Here is a 24,306-nt window from a genome sequence, read left to right on the forward strand (position 1 = left end):
AATGTTTCAAATGTAATTTATTCATGTGATGCAAAGTTTAATTTTCAGCATCATTACACCATTCTTCAGTGTCACATGATCCTTCAGAAATAATTCTAATATGCTGATTTGCTGCTCAAAAAACATCAGTGTTAAAAACAGTAGTGCTGCTTAATATTTTTGTGAATAAATTGACTTTTTCAGAATTCTTTCATGAATAGAAAGTTCAAAAGAACTGTTATTTGAAATAGTTTATTAGAACAATGTCTTTACAGTCATTGTTTGCTTTACTGTGATTACTGAATAGAAGTATCAGTTTCTTAAATAAAAAAAAAAATAAATAAATAAAAAAAACTTGCTGACCCCAAACTGGATGGTAGTGTATATTGCAGTTCTTGATATTTGCAAGGGATCTGGGAGTTTGGGAGACCAAATGTGTTTCCATTACAGCCTAAACTCTGACAATTAATGAGGCATACTAGCCATTTTGAATAATTTTCATAACTTATCTTTTAGCCGACAACAGTAGACAAAGACCCTTGTGCACCAGACAGAAGGTTGAAGCAAACCATTGAGTCTGTTACACCACATGAGGGTGTGAAAGTCTGGTTTGACTGCATTCAAATTTCACACTTACTCTCTTTACAGACATACCTTTATTAGCCTCATGTTGGGGTATAAATTATTTAAATTCTGTTACCAAAGAACACAACTTTTAATACAAACATTTAACTGGAATTAAATAAATTGATAACAAAACTACACCTTGGATATATTAATGAAGTGTGCACAGTATATAATATCTCTCATAGAATAATAAATCAGCATTTGAAAAGATCTAAACAGCGGAATTATCAAATATAGTTTCTCTCTAAAATACATTTAATGGGATAGACCCGCCTTATCAAACCTCAGCCTCATCATATTATCGTTGGCTTTAGTCTAATCACTAAGTTGTGGCTAAGTTTTAAATATAGTCATTCTTAAATGGCCAGATACTATTCTACAGGTTTACATGATCATACATCAACATGCAAATCTGCCATCTAAAACATGCCATCCTGTGACCTTTGAACCTTCTTCTTCTTAGAGAATATATCTAAGTAACATCAACATGATGGCCTGCATGAAGAGGACACATCCTGTCATGCTCTCGACCGCTGCGCCTGGAGTTGGAAGAGAAACATAGCTGTTTCAGACTACAATTTTTTTATATATAATAAAATTGCAATTAAAAGGTCCAAATTTAATAGATATTTAGCAGATTTTTCAACATTTTTCAGTGTCAAATTGATAAGATGTGTGTAAGTTCTGGACAGCTATCACCAACACAGGTTTTTCAAACAATTTCCTGTCACTCGCCTCCTTTTAGTGGCAGTGGGGCTGATCCACTGGAGCTTGTACTGGAGGATCCAGTGGACACTTCAGCACGTGCTGTTTTCAGTCCCACGGCTTCATCCAGTGCAGCCCTTTGATCGGCTCTCAGTCCCGCGCGCTGTGCCTCTGTTACCATGGCAGCATTATCAGGACCCAAAGCCTTCAACTGGCTGACCGACAGTGCCTAAACACAAATTATAACAGTAACTTCTTTATTATTGGATGAGAACAAAACCTGAACTGAGGTGGATAAAGACCGCTGTTTTCTGCAGAGCAGCTTTGTTTCATAATTGAAGAATTTTGCAACATCAACATTAATGTTATTGAACTAAACTGAATCAACAATCGACTGCCTCAAAGTGTATAACTACACAATAAAAGGTTTAGTTCACCCAAAAGTAAAAATTCTGTCATTAATTACTCAATCATATCGTTCCATACCCACAAGACCTTCGTTCATCTTCAGAACACAAATTAAGATATTTTTGATAAAATCCGATGGCTCAGTGAGGCCTGCATTGACAGCAAGACAATAAACACTTTCAGATGCCCAGAAAGCTACTAAAGACATCTTAAAAACAGTTCATGTGACTACAGTGGATCAACCTTAATGTTAATGTTGTGCACCAAAAAAAAGAAAATAACGACTTTATTCAACAATATCTAGTGATGGGAAATTTCAGAACACTGCTGTTGTTCAAGGCATGTATCAAACTGCCAAACTCGCGTGATTTTAGTAAACGAGGTTTTGTTACATCATAAGTGTTTCGAAATTTTTATGGTTCACCACTGGGGGGCGTAACCACTGATTCAAAACAAAAGATTCATAAAGCTTCAAAGCTTCATAAAGCAGTGTTTTGAAATTGCGCATCACTAGATATTGTTGAATAAAGATGTTATTTTGATTTTTTTGGCGCACAAAAAGTATTCTCGTCACTTCATAACATTAAGGTTGAACCACTGTAGTCACATGAACCGTTATAATATGTCTTTAGTAGCTTTCTGGGCATCCCAAAGTGTTAATTATCTTGCTGTCAATGCAGGCCTCACTGAGCCATCGGATTTTATCAAAAATATCTTCATTTGTGTTCCGAAGATGAACAAAGGTCTTATGGGTGTGGAACGACATGAGGGTGAGTAATTAATGACGGAATTTTCATTTTGGGGTGAACTAACCCTTTAACTGCGTCCCAATTCAGAGGCTACATCCTTCAAAGGCCGCATTGGCCGCAAGTTTGCAAAAGAGAGAGAGAGAGAAAACTTACAGCTAAGCGATCAGAAGGTATGAGAGGGATGGCGGATGGTTGAATGAATGGCAAGATGGTTGAATTTAGACGTCCCAGCTCAACAGCGCTTAGACCAGCTATAGAGACATTCAATGACAAAGGCAGTTCTCACATTTTAATCGTAAACTAGTTAGATATTAAACTTAAAGTAGTTTTCCTCACCAATGATGTTGCCCATTACACTAACTTGAGCTTCAGTCCAGGTTTCTGGCTTTCCAAACACAGCCACTGCCTTTTCCTTAAGACGATCACTAATGTTCAGAGGACAAGAAACACGACCCACTGCCTCTATTGCGTCTCTGGTAAAGACATATCACAGGACATCACAATGACCAGGTTTATACAGCATTTGCTCAGCAGTTGTTTTGTTGTGCTGTAGTGTACTACATAAACATACTTGAAAATGAAAATGAAGACTTCAGATGCAAAAGCCTCTAAGTGCCATCTTAAATGTTTTTCTAAAATGAGCATTTTTATCAAGCTCGTATGTTTAGGTTCAGTAATTTCACTTTAATGGCAATGAAAAGGACCTATTAATTTCCATTAAAGTGAAATTACTGAACCTAAACATACAAGCTTGATAAAAATTCTCATGTTAGAAGAAAATTTCAGACGGCACTTAGAGGCTTTTGCATCAGAAGTCTTCCAATATAGCCACAAATGTGCAAGTACCTGAAGCTAGTGGAATTGAGCTGATCAATCTGGGTAGGTTGTAGACCACAGATAAACTGACCCAGTCCCGCCATCTCCAGACGTCCTAGTCCAGCCACGCTGATTCCAGACACCCTTTCAAAGGCCTGCCAGACTGCTGTCCTCTGCGGAATTCATCACTTTCAGTATATATGTTTGTTTTTCTGCCTTGCTTATTTATGTTTTTGTATTTTTTGTAAATACATTTATATATTTAATTATGCTAAATGCCAATAAATAAATAAAAGTCTCTCAAGGCTGAATTTATTTGATAAAAAATACAGCAAAAACAGTAATATTGTGAAATGGTATTACAATTTCAAATAACTGGTTTCTTATTTAAAATTTAATGTATTTCTGTGATCAAAGCTGAATTTTCAGCATCGTTACCCCAGTCTTCGGTATCACATGATCATTCTGAAACCACTCTAATATGATGTTTGGTGACTGAATATGTGCTTGTTTGTATTACCTGTGTCTGGATAAAGTTGCAGGCAGACAGTGTTTCCAGAGTGTCCACTGAGGCAATGCTGAGGTTGCCCAACTCTTCAACACTGAAACTCTGGCAGATGCAGCCCAGTTGAGTAATCTGGGACTCATTCAACATGGTTACACTACCCCATGCCTGATGTAAAAAAACAGACATTTTGGAACTATAAAGGTAAGAATGAAACAGTCTCTTCTTCTCTCTAATTGTCGTGTTTTCCATCGCCTTTTTACATTTTTCCTATCATATGCAGAAACGACTGTTTATACATTGCACAGTGTTTCCGTGACTGCCCAGACCACGTAATTATAAGGCATGCAATTGGTTGTTGGTTGCTAAACATATAGTTGTAATATTCTAACACTGCATTGTTTATAAGGACACAAATGTTTATAATGACATGGGTAATACAACGTAAACATGGGTTATGAGGACACTTCAACCAAATGGCTTAAAAAACATACTAAATGGTTTTTTTTTGTTTTTGTTTTTTTTTTATTTAAAAAAATGCAGACAGTTTCCTGTGATTGGTAGGTTTAGGAGTAGTGATAGTGTGTGTGTGTGTGTGTGTGTGTGCATGTCTGTGTGAGTATACCTCCAAAGTTTTTGTTCTGAGTGCAGCCAGTTGTTCTGTGCTGTAGTTGTTTATCTCTCCTAATGTTGGCACGGCATCTTTGAAAGTCAGCGTGGTCATTTTACTGAACTGGAGGGGAGTCCAGTATACATTCCCCTGTTTTAGGTCCTCAATATAAATGAGTGTAGGCTCTAGAGTAGACCCCACTGTGACAGAAACCGCCATTGCCAGAGAGAGAAAATCAAGACAATGGCATATTTTTAGATAGAAAGTTCATTAGTATTTCCACTATTGGTTATTCTCTGAGAATTATTAGAACATATCTGAATATCTGAAGAACTATCTGGTTTCACCTATATGTTGTTTCTCTACCACATGCACTTTCTTGCACACATACCTTCACGCTTCCTGCGACTTTGTAATGTGCTACTTGTTTTGAGCTCAAAAAGTTTGCGGCGAAGCGCAGAGAGATCAAGCCAAGAGCGGAATTCCTTTGGAGGAGGAACCACAGGCTGACTGGGCAAACTATCCATCAGATCTGACAGATATGACTTCAGCCAGCTCTGCAAGACAGAAGAGCAGGATGGAGGGATGGATTGGTAAATAGAAAGGACAACATATATATATATATATATATATATATATATATATATATATATATATATATATATATATATATATATATATATATATACAGTACAGTCCAAAAGTTTGGAACCACTAAGATTTTTAATGTTTTTAAAAGAAGTTTCGTCTGCTCACCAAGGCTACATTTATTTAATTAAAAATACAGTAAAAAACAGTATATTGTGAAATATTATTACAATTTAAAATAACTGTGTACTATTTAAATATATTTGACAAAGTAATTCATTCCTGTGATGCAAAGCTGAATTTTCAGCATCGTTACTCCAGTCTTCAGTGTCACATGATCCTTCAGAAATCATTCTAATATGCTGATTTGCTGCTCAATAAACATTTATGATTATTTTCAATGTTGAAAACAGTTGTGTACTTTTTTTTCAGGATTCCTTGATGAATAGAAAGTTCAAAAGAACAGCATTTATCTGAAATACAAAGCTTCTATAGCATTATACACTACCGTTCAAAAGTTTGGGGTCAGTAAGAATTTTTATTTTTATTTTTTTGAAAAGAAATTAAAGAAATTAATACTTTTATTCAGCAAGGATGCATTAAATCAATCAAAAGTAAAGACATTTATAATGTTACAAAAGATTAGATTTCAGATAAACACTGTTCTTTTGAACTTTCTATTCATCAAATAATCCTGAAAAAAATATTGTACACAAATATTTTGTACAATTGTACATATTAAATGTTTCTTGAGCAGCAGATCAGCATATTAGAATGATTTCTGAAGGATCATGTGACACTGAAGACTGGAGTAATGATGCTGAAAATTCAGCTTTGCCATCACAGGAATAAATTACTTTGTGAAATATATTCAAATAGAAAACAGTTATTTTAAATTGTAATAATATTTCACAATATTACTGTTTTTTACTGTATTTTTAATTAAATAAATGTAGCCTTGGTGAGCAGATGAAACTTCTTTTAAAAACATTAAAAATCTTAGTGGTTCCAGTGGTACTGTATATATATATATATATATATATATATATATATATATATATATATATATTTGTGGCGAAAAATAACTGTTAGTTTAACTGTCAGTATATAACATCTGTCAGTTATGCATAACACATCTGTTATGGTACAAGGGACTAAAAGTGCCATTTAAAATAAAATGAAGGAATCAATAGGGCTTTTTGTGGATTTTTTTCCCTAACAAAATTCAAATGCTTAAAAAGATCAAATAATAAATCAAAGTTTCAAAACAGCTGCTCAAATGATAAATCAAATGCTCAAATTATTAAATAATAAATCACACTTTAAAACAGCTGCTCAAATGATAAATCAAATGCTAAAATGCAATTTCATTTCCTCATTTAGGAAAGCATGAACTGTATCAAAAATCAAATTAAAACTAATTTGTATTTGATTTTTAATTTTCATCATCAACCGAGTATCCACGTAGAAGGTGACGCTTTCAGGGCCTTGTGTAACATTCCCTAAAAGTTCTCTAAAGTTGATGAAAATTCTGAACCTTTACAGAACATTCAGGACGTTCCTAAAACATCCTCTTTTGGTAGTCAAAGTGCAGCAGTTCAAGGTTCCTAATATGACTTTAGGGGGACATTCCATTTTTTTTTTTTTTTTTTTATAGTCAAAAAAGAACGTTTCAAAGAGGAAATTTGGGACATTAACAGAACTTTCCAACACAGTCCTCTGTTGTTCATTTAATAACATTCCTGATATGAGTTTAGGGGGATGTTCTAGTTTGGTTATTTTATGGTCGCACGAGAATGTTACAAAGAAGACATTTGGGAAGTTATCAGAATGTCCTATAGTAATAGTCCCCTAAACATTCCCAGAACGTCCTGAATGTTCCCTGTAGGTCCACCAAATAACGTCCCCCAACCCTTAAAAGAACTCCACATCGTGACCGTCTCTTAACGTACTGGGAACATTACTAAGCAACGTCATTAACATCAGTGGGGACGTTCTGAGAATGTTCTGGGAACGTAAAATTTCTAGCGGGTTAGTCTACCTGTCATAATTAAATCTATAATTCAATGCTCAATTCATAAATCAAATGCTCAAACCAACATCAAAAATGGCAAATCAAATGCTCAAACGGACAACACAAATAATAAATCAAATGCTCAAACCGACATCAAACATGGCAAATCAAATGCTCAAATTGACACTGCAAATGATAAATCAAATTCAAATGAGGCTTGTCAATCAAGTGGCGTTTGGGTGGAGTTTTGATGCGGAAGAGGAGACTTTCTTGTGTGCAGTTTGGGTAACTGCCACACTTGAGCAAAAAATATGATTCTGTAAATCATAATAATGAGAAACTTTCTTGTAATTATGACCTTTTCTCATAATAATGACTTGGAGGCTGGCGTATGGAGGCTTATAATCAATGTTATAATACATGTTCTATAGAAGCAATTTTTTGGTTATTTAAAGATAACCACACTGCAACATTCTGGGAACATTATTTTTGGGTTGCAAAAAGAAAATCTAAAAAGAACATTCCAAGAATGTTATTATTTGATTCTAAAAAAAAAAAATTAATTAAAAAAAAAAAAAAAAATAGTAACGTTAGGGGCCAAGCTAAAACTTTTTGGTTGTCAGAACGTTAGTTTTTGGTTCCCAGAATGTTCTTTTTTACAGTTTGTTTTTGGTTAGCCAGTAAAGTTTTCTTAACGGAAAAAGAACGTTAGTTTTTAGTTTGTAGAAAATTATTCTAACATTCCCCTAATGTTATTCTAACATTATTTTAACATTTCTCTAATGTTATTCTAACATTATTTTCACATTCTCTTAACGTTATTTTAACGTTCCCCTAACATTATTCTAACATTATTTTAACATTCCCCTAAAGTTATACTAACATTATTTTAACATTCCTCTAACATTATTCTAACATTATTATAACGTTCTCCTAACGTTATTTTAACGTTCCACTAACATTTACTAACATTATTTTAACGTTCCCCTAATGTTATTCCAACATTATTTTAACATTCCTCTAACGTTATTCTAATAGTATTTTAACGTTCCCCTAACTTTATTCTAACATTATTTTAAAGTTCCCCTAACATTATTCTAAAATTTCTATAACATTATTCTAATGTTCCTGTAACATTATTCAAACATTATTTTAACATTCCTCTAACATTATTTTAATGTTCTCCTAATGTTATTTTAACATTGCCCTAACTTTCTTATTTTAATGCTAACGTTATTTTACATTATTTTAACATTATTCTAACATTATTTTAACGCTCCCCTAATGTTATTTTAACGTTCCCTTAACGTTATTCTAACGTTCCCCTAACATTATTTTAATGTTCCACTAACTTTATTCCAACAGTATTTTAACGTTCCCCCTACCGTTATTTTAACATTCCCCTAACGTTATTCTAACATTATTTTAATGTTCCCCTAACTTTATTCTAACATTATTTTAACGTTCGCAAATGTTATTTTAACATTCCCCTAACTTTATTCTAACATTATTTTAACGTTCCCCTAATGTTATACTAACATTCCTGTAACATTATTCTAACGTTCCCCTAACGTTATTTTAACATTACCTTAACATTATTTTAATGTTCTCCTAACGTTACTCTAACATTATTTTAATATTCCTCTAACGTTATTCTAATAGTATTTTAATGTTCCCCTAACTTTATTCTAACATTATTTTAACTTTCCTTAACATTATTCTAACGTTCCCCTAACATTATTTTAACGTTTCCTTAACATTATCATAACATTCCCCTAACATTATTCTAACGTTATTTTAATGTTCCCTTAACGTTATTCTAACGTTCCCTTAATGTTATTCTGACATTCCCTTAACGTTATTCTAACGTTATTCTAACGTTCCCTTAACGTTATTCTGACATTCCATTAACATCATTCTAACGTTCCCCTAACATTATTCTAACTTCCCCCTAACGATATTCTATTGTTCTAACATCAGTAATGCTGTACATCAATACTCATCCAGCTCACCCGCAACCCAGTATAGTATAAGCAATATGGAAATTGGATGTATGGAGGCTTACCATCAACATTATAATAAACGTTCTATATGAGCTATTTTTAAGTAATTGAAAGATGACCACACTGCAACGTTCTGCAACCAAAAAATAATGTTCCCAGTACCTCTAACTCCGATATCATTACTCTGCTGTACATCAGTAATCATCCAGCACACCCGCGACCCACTATATTATAAGCTGTATGGAAAATGGATGTATGGAGGACTATAATTAGTATTAGCTACAAACCATCTTGTTTTTTATTAACTGTTTATAATATTTGCCTAACGTTATTCTAACATTATTTTAACATTCCCCTAAAGTTATTATAACATACCTCTAACATTGTTTTAACGTTTCCTATAACGTAATTCTAACGTTCTCCTAACGTTATTATTTTGTTATTCTATCATTATTCCAACATTATTCCAATGTTCCCCTAACGTTATTGTAACATTCCTATAACGTTATTGTAACGTTATACTAACATTCCCCTAACGGTATTCTAATGTTCCAAGAACTCTCCTGTATATCAGTAATCATCCAGCTCACTCGCACATTCCCCAAAAGCATCGTTAGCCAACTAACATCTATAAAGGTAAGAATGAAACTCTTCTTCTCTCCAATTATCATGTTTTCCATCACAGTTTGACATTTTTCGTATCATACGCAGAAACAACTGTTTATGCACCGCTGATCCAGAGCAGGGTTTCATGATTAAAATGTAGTGTTAACCATGCATCTAAATTACAAATGTGAAACCCTCCTTTACCCAGGCGGTGTTTGGAATGAAGATAACATGGGGTTAAGCGCAGTGTGAAAAGGCCTCATTATTATTATGTTTTTAATGTAAATAAATAAATCACCTGTGGAAATAAATAAATGAGATTCTTACTTTGGATGGCAGCTTTTCAACAGCAGTGTCATTAAGCAACAAAAGAGGACCAAGTGCCCTCGTGTCTTCCTCTGACCAGTAAGCAGGGTCCCTTGTTCAAATGAAAAGACAAATACATTATTAATAGCAATACAAAATGTCTAATTCCAACACAGTTTTAGAGCTGCATGTTTTAAGGCTTTAACAAGTTGGTTGTTTAATGTAAAGTTTTTTTTCAAATGTTTAAAACGTTGTTGTCTTGAAGCCACAGCAGGCATAGTCTCTTTAACAATGAAAAAAAATGGATGTGGGATCTGAGGTCTGAGGTTAAGTGTGAGATTGTAGGTTGTGTGAACACACTGTGGTTTGTGTGATGCTGTTACCCGTATGTGCCCGTAAGCAGTCTGAACAGATTCTCTCTGTGCTGTTGTTGGATAAACTGACAGGACGCGAGAGCCTGCAGGGTGGAGTTCAGAGCCGCAGAGTTCAGAGAGGAGATCCAGGCTGGGTCTAACTCACACACCAGAGGACCTAGAGTCAAAACCTCTGCTGCAGACAGATCAGACACATTCCCCTTCTGCACAAACACAGGATACAGATTAGGACAGTGCCTGCAGTAGTTTCCAACAGGAAAATAGCTTTCACATGTCACATCACCTGAACTGACTACTGGATAATTATACACAATAGCCAAATAACCATTTAGGGGCTGTTTACAGAGAATGTGTTTTCGCATTCGCGCTGCTTTTCCATTGTTTGTCCATGTAAACAAGAGTTAAACGGCATCTTTGAACAGTGTGCTTGCATCTTTTGAAGCATCAAAAGACTTATACACTTATATACAAGACTAACTTACATTTGATTATTCAATTTCTGTACACCTGAATACTGTTTGATCTGCCTGAAAAACTTAACTGTTCATTTCGTTTGTATCATTGTTCTGTTGCATTTACTTGTAATTTGTTAATCTTATTTTATTACTGATGGTTAAATTGTCTATAATAATGTTTGAACTTTGTATTAGGATTTTTTTTTTTCATATTGAAACTGGAATCGAGAATTGAGGAATTTCACTCGTATCTAAAATTTTGGTGTCATAACCTTATTACAATACAAGGTTACATGGGGTCAAATAGAATGAAAACAATAATTGAAAAAAAATCCAATTTATTTTAATATGATTTGGTTGGTTGGTTGGATGGATGGATGTGAACCACTGACCCAACCAGGCCAGTAGAAAAAATTCTTAGCATTGAGCCTTGCAGTTTAATTTCATAAATTGAAAACAGCTTTGTCATTATGCAAACTGGCAATAGAAAAGCTGTACTAAAACATCGTCTTCCCTTCTTCATCTTCTACTTCTTCCGCTATTTGTCTCAAGTACTTAAATTAAGTGATGGTTAAAGAAATATGACATAGCGTTAAAAAAGTTTTTAGTCAGAACACTATTTTTTGTTGTTGTTGCTTTAATCCCTGAAAAACAGTGCAGTATTTTTTTTTTAGCTAACTCACATTACATCATGATGAATAAGTTCCATGCTACAGTTTTTCTTGTTGAATTGAATCTTTTACTCAGAAATGTGTCACGTTGGTTGCAAACAGCAACACGTTAACTTAAGATATGTGGGTTTTTTTAGACATGAAAAGAAAAGCGTGTGCCTGTGCACGTATTACCAGGCAGCCGATCGCTCTTTTGGTAAGTGCGTAGCGTGCTGGAGAACTGTTTGGCAGAGAGGACAGGTTGACTTGCTTCATCTTCTCCATGAAAGCAGGACACACAGCATCTGACAGGTTTTGAATCTTCTCCACTCTGAACATGTCATGACAGTATGGATACATGTGAGAAAGGAAAAATAAAGAAAATCCTGCCTGTCTTAGCATATGATTTAAACTTAACTAAAATTTAATTAGAAAGAATTTAAAACTTAAATTTATGTTAAATTGCGCTGTTCTGTTCTTACGGTAGATGGATGAGCAGCAGAGCTGGGATGGCCTGGAGCTCAGAGTTTTTAATGTCACTGAAATATCCTGGTCTCTGTTCCTCCAGACTTGCAAAGAGTTTTTGAGCTGCACAGCGAATCTGAGAATGAAAAAACACAAATTCTGTTGTTTTGGTTTTTTTATAGATTTGATCATGGAAAAGTGGCAGAGTTGATGAAAGAATTTGTGTTGGAAGAATGAATGAATATGTGATGTTTACCTGAACCCTGGAGAGCCAGATGCAGGATTTGTTAAGTGTCTGTGCCATATCCAAAGCATCAGTTCGATTGATTTTTTCAATCATTTCACAGGTGACACCTTGTACAGCCTGACCCAACTTCCTGTTGAAAACACAGTAAGCTTGATCAAGATACTGCTTCTTTTTTATTATTAAAGTATATGGTTTATATAAGACCTATTATCTGTTTACTTAAGATTTTCACTTTCCTATTAAAAAAAAAAGATTCTTTAATGGCTATGTAAAGTTAACTGTTGCAATAATAAAGAGTCTCACCGTAATTCACCAAGGTTGATCTTATTACCCAAAATCTTCTTCAAAAGGAAAGTTGACTACAGAGAGAAAAACAGAGAAAAAATTGATGGAATTGTATTAGATTTGGATTTTTAGTTTGAATTTCTAGTTTGCGTACTTGAGCAGCAGTCCAGCCACGTCCCTGAAGCTGGTCCACAGAACTGAGGTCTGCCTTCTCCAGCGTGGACAGAGACAGAGAAGAGAGGAGAGAATCTGGCAACCCCTTCACCAGTTCAGATGCGTTCACATCACGGCGGAACTGAGGAGTTGACAAAATCAAGAGAGAGAGAGAGAGCGAAAAGTCAAGGAGGTGCCATAAGAAGTTTTATTGATACTTTGGTGGTCACTTGCAATTTGCAAATAATAGAGCTTTTCACACTTGAAATAGTTATCCCTGGTATTAGGTATTCTAAGTATATCTTAAAGGATTAGTTCACTTTCAAATAAAATTTTCCTGATAATTTACTCACCCCATGTCATCCAAGATGTTCAGTCCTTTCGACTGAAGAAAGAAGGACATGAACATCTTGGATGACATGGGTGTGAGTAAATTATCAGGAAAATTTTATTTGAAAGTGAACTAATCCTTTAAGCATTCCCAATATGTCATTTCACACTAAACCCTGAGTTAATGTTCTTATTTGCATATTTGTGGTGTCAGTGTCACTGACTGGATAAACTGTGAACACGATATGTTTACAAAAAGACTCAAGCATCTTCATATTCATATTCATATTATTGCAGACTGTACAGACGGTAGGCTAGTATCAAGTTTATCCTGAATGGACTTTTTGAACTATAAAAGGTAAGAATAAAACAATCTCTTCTTTACTCCAATTGTCAAGTTTTCTGTCACCATTTGGCATATCTCCCCTCAAACGCATTATTTGGCAATGAAGGGTCAACACCACAAAAGTGGTGCTAACCTTGCTTCAGAGCTGGATTTCATAACCCCGGGTACAAAGCAGTGCTAACCCCCGCTTCTAAATTACAAGTGTGAAACATTGCTTTACCCAGGGTTAAAAAGCAGTGTTAAGAATAATGATAACTCAAGGTTAAGCCTTAATAAGAGTTTCTTTCTCCTTATCCTTTCCATCTCTTTCTGAACAAACTTACCGCTTCCAGTAATGCTGTTCTTTGTAGGGAGGACATCTTCTCACTCATAGTTTTCAGGGCTTCATTTCCCAGCAAACCTTCTGCCTTCACATTCTTGAGGACGGCACTGGCTACCCCTCTCACCATCGAACCCAGAGACAGCAGCTTCTCACCATTTATATTCTACAAAAGAAAACATTCTTGTGAAAACAATAAATGGGTAAATCAAGAAACAAAAAACAGTTCATATAAGCTGAGCAGAAAATCAAACCGTAGCATTTTCCAACAGTTTCTGAGCCAGAGTTTTAGCTTGAGCTGGGCTCCATTTGGCCTGTCTAAAGCTGCTGAGGGTGTTGTTCAGGTCCTTAGGGGTGAAGCGGGACAGTATGGAAAGGGGAAGAACAGACACAGAGGATCCCAGAGACTGGAGCATCTCAGGAGAGGAAGCACCGCTATCTTTCTCCAGAATGTTCTGTACTAACTGTCTCTTCACCTGAGGGAGGGTCAAGTGGAAAGACAATAAGTTTACAGTTATGCTATAAATATTTGGGAGCAGCAATGGTTCAATAAAGTGGCAGTTCTGACCTTGTCTATTTCAGAATTTTTACAGGCATCAATCTGAGACAGCAGTTTTCTACTTAGATTCAGATTCAGAGACAGTGTGCCATCAATAAAACAAGCCAGAGAGCCCAATCTATGAAAACAGAAAAAATTGGGATTGAATATGTTTTGAAGATGTTCTTGTATATAGAGTGAGGGGGAATCCATGGACTAAAAAAAAAAAAAAAAAAAAAAAAAAAAAAAAAACTAAAAACATAATTGTGATTTTTTTATGTTGCAAGTTTGTTTTAAACAAATGTGACATTATATTTCATAGTGTGACTTTGTATCTCACAAGTGTGACTATATCTCACAATATGGCTTTATTTTTTGCAATTGAATTGCAACTTTGTTTCATGTATGTGCAGCTTTATATTTCATAGTGGGACACTCACCAGCCACTTTATTAGGTATACCTCTCCAACTGCTCGTTAATTCAAATATCTAAACAGCTAATCATATGGCAACAACTCAGTGGCATTTAGGCATGTAGACATGGTAAAAAAAATGGTCCGCTGAAGTTCAAACTGAGCATCAGAATGGGGATGAAATTTGATTTAAATGACTTTGAACATGGCATGGTTGTTGGTGCCAGAAGGGCTGTTCTGAGTATTTCAGAAACTGCTGGATTTTCACACACAACCATCTCTGGTTTACAAAGGATGGTCTGAAAAAGAGAAAATATGTAGTGAGCGGCAGTTCTGTGGGTGAAAAATGCCTTGTTAATGCCAGAGATCAAATGGCCTCCAAAGTCACCAGATCTCAATCCAATAGAGCCAATAGGACGTGGTGGAATGGGAGATTCGCATCACGGATGTGCAGCTGACAAATCTGCAGCAACAGCGTAATGCTATCATGTCAATATGGACCAAAATCCCGGAGGAATGTTTCAAGTATCTTGTTGAATCTATGCTATGAAGAATTAAAGCAGTTCTGAAGGCAAAAGGGGGTCCAACCTGGTATTAGTAAGGTGTACATAATAAAGCGGCCAGTGATGTCTCACAATTTTGACTTGATTTATTACAAATGTGACTCTCACAATGCAACTTTTTGTAATTGCAACTTTGTTTCTCATAATTGCAATCACAATGTCACAATCAGTGTATTACGGCTGTTAACTTGAATATCATTTACCAAAGCATGCACTTAACGCACACTAATGATGCAGATCCTAACCTGTCCATGTTTTGAGTGAAATTGTCACTGCTGGAACACTCTTGTTTCAAACGTTGAAAAAGTGTCCGGCCCAGGGCGGGCTGCATTCCACTAACATTATGAAAAGATGGAGAGAAATCTGGAGTCCTGAAAAACTCACAAAGCTGAGGAAAAGAAAGATTATCATTGAATTTGCTGAGAAATAGGTGGTTTAGGTTTTAGATGGTTATTATTGCTGGCTCTGAGACACAAACACCATGGAACAATACACATTATGTGTATTTGTTTGCATATCATGTCACATATCATGTCACAGACACTGACCTCATTTTTAGGGATTGTCTTTACTTCCTCTAAAGGCAGTCGGGATAGGAAAGGTCCCATTATTGCCAACATCCTAGCCCTCAGCCAGAGCAATCCAGGAGGACATATACGGACTGCTGTTGAAGCTATTAAAAGAAAGAAAGAAAGAAAGAAAGAAAGAAAGAAAGAAAGAAAGAAAGAAAGAAAGAAAGAAAGAAAGAAAGAAAGAGAAATGTTGAATGTTTGCTTGCAAAGCACTTTATGTAAAAAAGAGTGCAAATAAATTAATAAATAAAATAACTTAATATTAAATATTAAAATAATCAAATAACTAATTATTATAATTTTAATGTAATTAATAATTCTCCTATCTTCAAATATCAGTATTGTCTATCTTTGGTGTTTTCCACTCTTCTGTTTATGATCCATTGCATCACTGCAGTTCTCTATATAACTCTCCTTTCTTCCACCACATGCTTTTCTGTCTCTGTATTTGTTATCTTTTCTTTCCCAATGTTTCCTCTCCTTCTTCAACACTTTGCCATTCCATTCCAGTTCTTCATTTTTTTTTTTTTTTTATTCCAAAAATTAATTTTTGTTTTCAGTTCTTTACCATTCATTGCAGGATGGTCAGTCGCTTCAGCTCCTGGTCCGCCTGTCACACCCTTGTGTGGTGGGCCATTTTCTAGATTAGTCAATATTATTTAAATTATTATTCAATTATTATTATTCGATTATCATTTAAAATGATTCAGATCTGTTTTGATAATAAAAGCTTATATAAGGTTATACAAAACTTACTCATGGTAGGTTTCTCCTGTGGTTTAGAAGGCAGCTTGTTGGAGGCGGGTGCTTTCAGAAGGCAGTTAAATTCATTTTGTGCAACTCTTTCTTTGACCCACCCTATAATCTCATTCTTCTGTTCTTCAGACAGAACGCTGAACACCTCACTAAACACCTTCATCCTTGAGCATAATGAGGCAGGCGAGATGACAGACACAAACAGGGAAGCAAAATTTTACATCAAAATTGTAGAATAAGGTAAAGGTACTCCACATGCAGGGGTGCACAAACTTTTATGGTCTGGTTCTCAAGGGAGCACCTGGAGATGTTGCTTGGTACTCACACTTTACGCAACACGCTTATCCTAAAAGCTGTCCTCGTCACTTTTCTCCTGACTGCTCTCCTACTATCTTATTTTATTTTATTTTACTAACATTATTGACAGACAACAGCAAAGGCTGCTGTCACTTTAAGAAGGAAAGCATGGACCGACACACATCTGGTTTCTTTCTCAACAGTTCACTTATGACATAACCGAGAGAATACTTGCCGAGACATGCGTTTTGACATAATTTTCTGTGTATGTGTCCGTTTAAGTGCAAGTAAACGCTAAAGAGTAATTAATTTGGTGTTCGAGCGCTGTCTGACTGTCTCTCTCTCTCTGTGTCTCTGTATGCGCCGCGTTTCGGTTAAATTCGACGTCACTTTCCCGCCGAAAACGCGCTCCCTCAGCTGGACTGAGTGGCAAAAGAACCTGCTGCGTGACTGGATTTAACAGGGGAAACTGCGAAAACGCGAGTAAAACTAACGAATTACACTAAAGGTTGGAATTGAATGTGTTCCTTACAACTTGTCAAATAAACCTAATCCATGATATTGACATGCAGCCTGGAGTCGTGTTTCCTGACATTTATATGTGCCCGATTTCGATGGCGGGGAGACACATAAAGCAAATCTGCCTGTGAATATTTTATATAACTACAATATCGGTAGGTTTAAATCCGCGTAATCACTTATATATCAATGTTATATCATCATATTGTCCAGTCCTAAAACATATATAGTTTTATAGTATAGTTTTTGTCAGTGTTGTTTATTTAAAAACACCCAATTATGCAGAATATAAGATGGAAAATAATTAATTGATGAGTTGTCAAACTAATATATAACAATACAACGGTATGATTTTACCTCAAAATCCAACAATTTGACACAAAATGATAACTAAAACATCTTTCTCTGCCTGGAGTCGAGCTGTTTCTGTGAAATGCAGTGATCCATTTGCTTTTTTCCCTGTTGCTTTCTGCAGTTTATAAATATATACCTCAGTGTTTGTGTCAAAGCTATTTGTACAGTCAGTCACAAAGCTCTTTCACGTTTTGGATGTGTTTTGTGTGTTTTTCGCGACATACACGGCGAAAACCAATGCTGCTGCTCAATGGGCTCGCACACACTGGACGCGAAGTTCAGCGCCGCGACACGTCTTTCAAATTCGAACGCGTTGTTTTATATTTTTTTCCGAGTCGTAGCTGGGCGCCGCGGACAGGCGCCGAATGTCGCCGCCGGTGTGCGTACACTATAGTTCTAAAACAATGCGTTCGAATTTGAAAGACGTGGCGAGGCGCTGAGCTTCGCGTCCGGTGTGCGAGCCCCTTCAGTCTTTTGCCACTCAGTGGCCGTGACCGCAGTAGTAACGGTCGACGGTGACGTCACGTGCATACCCTCTATAAGCGAATCACATGCTTGCCGAACCGTTGGACCTTATCCGTACGGATCACGGATTAACTGCGATCCGTTGCACACCTAATAATTAAAGAACACACTTATCGTCATGATTGCTATCTTACCAGAGATGGAGAAAAATCCTACTCCAGTAAGTAAACATGCCCCAGTGAACCGGTACTCAAAATGCGCTTCCCTCCATGTTTTCTGGTGCGCCTCGTTTATTTTTACCGCGCATGCGCACCTGCGTACCACTTACGCACACACCTGTCCACATGTTCAGTCACTTGAGTTTAATAAAAAGGAATAAACTTACATTTCAGCCAGGTGAGAGCTTTGTGAAAATGCTGGAAGAACAAAGCTAGATGGAGGCATTGTTTCTAAGAAAGGTTTAGCCGCCCATAGAAGCTTTGTTAGATCTTCTTTGTTGAGGTCTGTTCCGTTCTGCATAATGGCCATCCAGGAAAGAGGAGCCATGAATGCCCTCATGAAACAACGAGGGCTGTCCTGAGAGTGCAAATGTAAAAAAAAAGAATGAAGAGAAGGTATGTTAATGTCATTCTCCTTCCAAAAGAAGGCAACAAATATGAGACACTACTTAGAAAAGAATTATCCCAAAAAAAGGGGTAGTTCACCCAAAAATGAAATTTCTGTGATTTATTACTCACCCTCATGTCATTCCACACCCGTAAGACCTTCGCTTCAATTAATTAAATTTGAACCACTGCAGTCTTGAAAGTGGTGATTATATTGCCATCCATGGACGAGTCATATACCTCTTGGATTTCATCAAAAATATTTTAATTTGTGTTCCGAAGATGAACAAAGGTCTTACCGGTGTGGAACGACATGGACATTTTTGGGTGAACTAACCCTTTAACTATCAACTTAACTTCATTCCAAATATATCTGGTCTTATATTATATTAAATTATATTATATTTTTTCTCTGGTAGTCCAGCACTAACCGTAGTGTTCCTCATGAGCTCAATCATATGGCCCATGTTGGTGCAGTTCTGCAATTTTTCAGCAATGCTCTGAATTTATTGTAGATTTCCCATCAGGATGAACATAAAATAAAAGTAGAATAAGGATATATGAGTATGTTCCTTTATCTCTCAGTATGTAAGTATATCCATTTGGCAAACGATGCTCAAAGCACTTAGCTAAATCTGTTGCCAAAAAGTTGGATTTTTGGGGTTAGGCTTTGGGTTAGATTTAGTGTGTAGTAACTATAAGCATCTTACTTTAACAACAAAAGAAGTCAGTTGGAAGCCCCCAGTTAGATGTGATATGGCTAGGTGTAATGTGCGTGTGTTTGGAATAGTTAGAGTTACCCAGGCTTGGTCTTCTGCTGTTTCATTGGACTGATTGGAGCGAAGGGGGAAGGATGGAGGGAGGGAGGAGAGAAGCTCCATAAACATAGAGGCAGGGCTCTCCATCATCTGGCCTTGTGTCTGTGCATATGAGCTGAGTGATAAAGGGGAAAATATATAGATGTTTTCCATGCAATGTAATGTGATCATTAGTATTCAAATATACACCTGGCAATATATCATCAGTTCAGTGGCAATCTACCTGTTCAGTGAATTGTTCATTACAGGCATGTGGTAACCTAAAACAATACAACCACATCATTTAACAAAAGACGCAATGCATGACTGAGAAACACAAACACTCTCTCTTTATGACTGGAAACAAAAGGAAAAATATGAGAGAATCTATAATTGCAATCTGACTTCAAAATATCAAATTAGATTTATGATGAAAGATTAGCAGATTATTATGTCTAGTAGATTAATACATTTTGTTCAGGGCGTGGGAGTGCTCGAATGGAACTTTTTTCCAGCTAAAATGTATGCAAATATATCCTACATAGTTTCCTTGGGCACTTGTGTTTGCATATGGTTTATGAAATAATGCCCTCTACATCATTTATCGCATTAAGTACAGGTGCAACACATAAGTAATTTTGATACCATGATTATGTAAGGCTAAATGGTAAATGTGGCTGTTTGCGTTCAGACATTTTACCTTTCTTGGAGCATGTGATCATCTGTCAAAAAATATAAGGAAATGTAATTATTAAATTATGAAACAATGTAAGTGGACAGTGCTATTTGTTCTTCTGAATAAGACTTACACACAAAAAATTGATTGTTGATTAATGACTCATGAATTATTTTATTTATAGATTCCCCCTAGATAGATTCCCATGAATATTGAATATTCATGTGATAAATCGTGTGATGTGTAAAGGAAACCAGTTAAATATCATGTGTGAATGTCACGTTCTGTGTTTGTTTTTTGTTCCTGTTATATTGTGAATGTTCTTATTTCCCTGTGTTTAGTTCCTGTTTCCTTTGTTCCTTTGGTTCCTGTTGCTAGTTTGTTTCTATAAATTGCCATCACCTGTGTCTTGTTTAAGTACTAATTTACCTTTGTATTTAATACCCTCAGTTTCCTCAGTTCTCGGTTGAGTATTGTTTTTATGTTTTGCTTGTTAAATTGTCCTGTTTTTATCATTATTTCAGTTAAAAGTACAAGCTACATCCTCATCTCCTCTCCATGCCTTACCACACCCTCACAATGAAGAGAATATTTAATTGTGGATCTTTTCTAATCAAGCTGTAATTTTGTTAAATTGTGCCAAAAGTGTAAAAATATTGCGTAATTGTGTCCGTTAAGAAAGGGATAATGTACATCCAGCTAGTTGTTATCTCAGAATAAACCCCAACAGGGTGATCAGCCAGGGTTTATTCTGAGATAACAACCGAATGGATGTACATTATCCCACTTATTACACGGCTACTTGCCACATAAGTAATTAATTAGACACGAAATATTGATCTGAGTCGATCTGAGTCCGCTTCCGCGGAGAGAGCAATTGTTCGCGTGGCAAGTTCAAACTAGACAGAAACACATTTAAGAGATATACGGTACAGTCATACAGCATATTACATGGCATTTCGCCACATAAATAATTCCGGGGATAAGATATTGATCTAAGATTAAACTGATTTAAATTCGTACCTGTTTGTTATCTCAATCCATTACAGTAAACAAAACAATAGTTGTAAAATGGCAGCAGCTGCGTTTGTATGAAACTTGAGAGCGGATGACATAATTAAATAACTACACAAAATTTGACTGCTTTTTAATATTTTATTAGCTCACCAAAGGCAAAACTTCCATGAGGAAAACCCGTTGCAAGCATATAACGCATATAAGCATATAACCCGGATGAGCCTATGTTAACTGTTTTCAGCTATTGTCATCGGGGAATAACATACCGCTGGATGCGCCATTGACCAATCAGAATCAGGTATTCCACAGAGTCGTGTAATAAGGATATATAATATGTTAGCTATGAGATTAGTCTCAGCAAGACAAAACAGTCAGCAATTTTATTCCAAAATTTTTTTAGTAGTGCCTATAGTTGAAGAAACACCTATATGGTATTTTCAGTATTAGATAAGTTACCAGTTTCTTGGCCATTTCCCTGAAGTCTGCAGGTAGTTTCGGAAAGTCTATCGTTGACTGGTTACGATCAGGCATCTCTGATGTTGTCCCAGCGAGGGACATTGCTGTATGGAATAACAGCACAGTACACACAGAACATTTTTGATGAAACTAATGAAGTTTTGTTGTTCGTTGTCCTACAACAAGCTTTACAAAACTCTATGTAAGATCCAAAATGATCCAAAGTGATACTATTAAACTAGTTTACCTGTAGCCCACTGGATTAGAAGAGAGAGGATCAAACCCTCTCTATAAAACCCCATCACGTTGTTCCCTGTTCTCTTTCTCCGGATGAAGCTCTATAGACAATATGGATTTAGAAGATTTCGGTGAATTCATCACATTGCAAGAACATTATAAATAATAATTTTCCATAATGCTCTCCTGCATATTGTGTATATAGATATCAGCGATCGCTTTATTATCTGTAATGTCATCATCGGACACAGGTAAATCACATGTGGACAATCCAGACATATCTGATTACATGCAAAACAGTTCCATTCAGATGTATTAATGTTTGCATAGCTTGCATTATTTAAACATGCAAGAACAAAAAGAAAACTGTAGATACTCAAATAATTTATGTAACAGATATAAGCGTGATTTTTTTGAATAGCAATAAAATACATACAAAATAAAAGGTAGGCCACATTAAAATTAAATGGAGACTATGTAATTATTTAACATGTTAACACAAAAACCAGAACCATACTAGTCTCCACCTGTTTTAAAGGGTCCCTGTTGTATATGTGTTGTTCTCACTATGGTTATAGGCATGCCAACTGACTCTCAGGTACTGCATATACCATTCTCACATCTACCTGTGAGGATTTAGGACGATTGCTAGGATACTGCCAGTGTGAGATCACTCTCACTGGAATACAGCTAGAGAAAAACAGCCTTTACGTCTTACCCAGAGAAGCTGTATGTCAAGGCAAATCATTACCATTTTACTATGATTGGGTTTCCTTTGATTTGAATAGCTCATTTGTTTTGGCCATAGAGCATTATGTTGCTGCAAATAATATTTTCAATGGATGAACAGAGCCCACATTAATGACATATTTTGCTTAAATATTTTATTTTTCAGTCTACCTTACAGTAAATGAACCATTAAAGTTACATATCCTTTCATGCATTTTACATCTGTTTGTTGGAATTATATCAGAGTCAATATTTATGTTCTCTAGCAAAGATTGTTGTTTAAAAAGATAAATAGGTTTGTATCTATTAAATAATCCTCCCTTAATTCTTAAACCTTAAAAAAATCATTGCACAGTAACTGAAAAGTGTGGTTACATGCAAATGAACTGGTATTATTTAATCCAAAAATATTATTTAATATAACAGAATCAACCTGACTACTTTAGGTTACACCAAGGTAATTCTGGGGGTGTTAGATCAAGTAAAAACAGACATTCAGTAGGTCCTGATCTCTTTTTACAATGTACAAAATGTACAACCATCATTATAATAGAATACAGATCTTATTATACATCTACTGAAATAAGAGTCCTGTTTAAATTCACAAGCTTTAAATAAAAAGACCCCCCCCCCCATAAAAAAAAACATTTAAATAGTATTATTTTTAAGAATTTTAATTATTAACTCCATTCAGTGAACATCAGTGTCACCTATATTAATATAAAAGTAGTGATTGGAATAAGCTAAAGCAATAAACTAGTAACCAGGATGTTTAAGAGTAAAAATGTTTAAAAATGTGATGGAGGTACTCACTGTGAGTGATGATTTTGAGATCTTGAGACACAAGTATAATTGAAGCTGACGGTCTGCTGAACAGGTGCACACTGGATTCATTACAACATGATTTTCCACTCTCATGTCTTCTCAACCCCTCCCACCCCAGAATATTGAAGAGTATCTAGATGTACAGTGCAGGTGCGACAGCTATGAAATTGCATTTGTGAATTTGTGGGGGTAAGACTTTACTTTCCATCATCTGTATTTTAAATAATCAGACATAAATTCACAGACTTTTCTTATAGCAGTTGAGATTATTATTTTAAATAAACTGGGCATATCTTTCTGTTTTTACATGCTTAATTATATATTATTTTGGAGTTAATGAGTTTCATGTACCATACTAAAGTCAAATGTTACATTGACAATTAGATGTTTCTATGTGAATGAACAGTATCTTATTAGGTCCCTGATGACTTGTTAAATCCAAAAACGAAACATGCTGCTTGCACAATAGTTCACCCTTGGGTAGTCCAAGTGTAAACAGTAAAATGAAAAAGATAAAACTGACCAGCCCAATGTAAAAAACGCCACTAAGTGGGAATGCAAAGATAAATTTGATACAAATTCATGGCAAATCCATGAAAACTGAATGAAAACAATATCTGAATGAAAACAAGTAGTTTAAAATTTTCTATCAAGCAGTTTATGCTAAGAATCAAAGTAATATGTAATAGAAATAATTAGTGAGTCATTAGTGTCAGGCTCAGTATCTTGACATACAATCCCAAATCCAGGAAAGTTTTGTAAAATGTAATAAAATCAAGAATCTGTGATTTTTAAATTCGCTTTAACCTGTACTTAACTGACAAAAGCACAAAGAAAAAATGTTTTCACTGGTCAAATTAATAGTATTTTAATAATAATAATAATAATAATAATAATAATACATTTTATTTATAATGCGCTTTTCTTAAACCCAAAGCGCTACAGTA

General features: G+C 35.5%; 1 protein-coding gene across 1 annotated transcript; it reads right to left on the reverse strand.

Moving 5' to 3' along the window:
* Positions 1–616: 616 nt before the first annotated feature.
* On the reverse strand, positions 617–23,487 carry otoa (otoancorin). The gene is made up of 30 exons (XM_048153427.1): positions 23,348–23,487; positions 21,816–21,906; positions 21,569–21,672; positions 20,120–20,141; positions 19,664–19,700; positions 19,423–19,555; positions 19,054–19,122; positions 18,403–18,593; positions 16,383–16,546; positions 16,195–16,266; positions 15,603–15,727; positions 15,300–15,442; positions 14,109–14,217; positions 13,795–14,016; positions 13,545–13,706; positions 12,547–12,687; positions 12,411–12,466; positions 12,117–12,237; positions 11,878–11,996; positions 11,591–11,726; positions 10,300–10,493; positions 9,938–10,028; positions 4,791–4,956; positions 4,415–4,599; positions 3,805–3,957; positions 3,315–3,457; positions 2,805–2,941; positions 2,622–2,719; positions 1,342–1,540; positions 617–1,145 (listed from the first exon to the last, which is right to left on the reverse strand). The coding sequence occupies exons 1-30, from the start codon at positions 23,450–23,452 to the stop codon at positions 1,066–1,068; spliced, it is 3,768 nt and encodes a 1,255-aa protein (XP_048009384.1). The 5' UTR covers positions 23,453–23,487; the 3' UTR covers positions 617–1,065.
* Positions 23,488–24,306: the final 819 nt, after the last annotated feature.

This window comes from Megalobrama amblycephala, linkage group LG13 (assembly GCF_018812025.1).
Source record: "Megalobrama amblycephala isolate DHTTF-2021 linkage group LG13, ASM1881202v1, whole genome shotgun sequence".
Taxonomy (NCBI): Eukaryota; Metazoa; Chordata; class Actinopteri; order Cypriniformes; family Xenocyprididae; genus Megalobrama; species Megalobrama amblycephala.

Coding starts and splice junctions, on each gene's coding strand:
- otoa (XM_048153427.1), bottom strand. CDS start 23,452: ATGAGAGTGGAAAATCATGTTGTAATGAATCCAGTGTGCACCTGTTCA. Junction 3,458..3,804: donor GCAACTTTATCCAGACACAG/GTAATACAAACA, acceptor TGAATTCCGCAG/AGGACAGCAGTCTGGCAGGC. Junction 1,146..1,341: donor CCCACTGCCACTAAAAGGAG/GCGAGTGACAGG, acceptor TTCCAACTCCAG/GCGCAGCGGTCGAGAGCATG.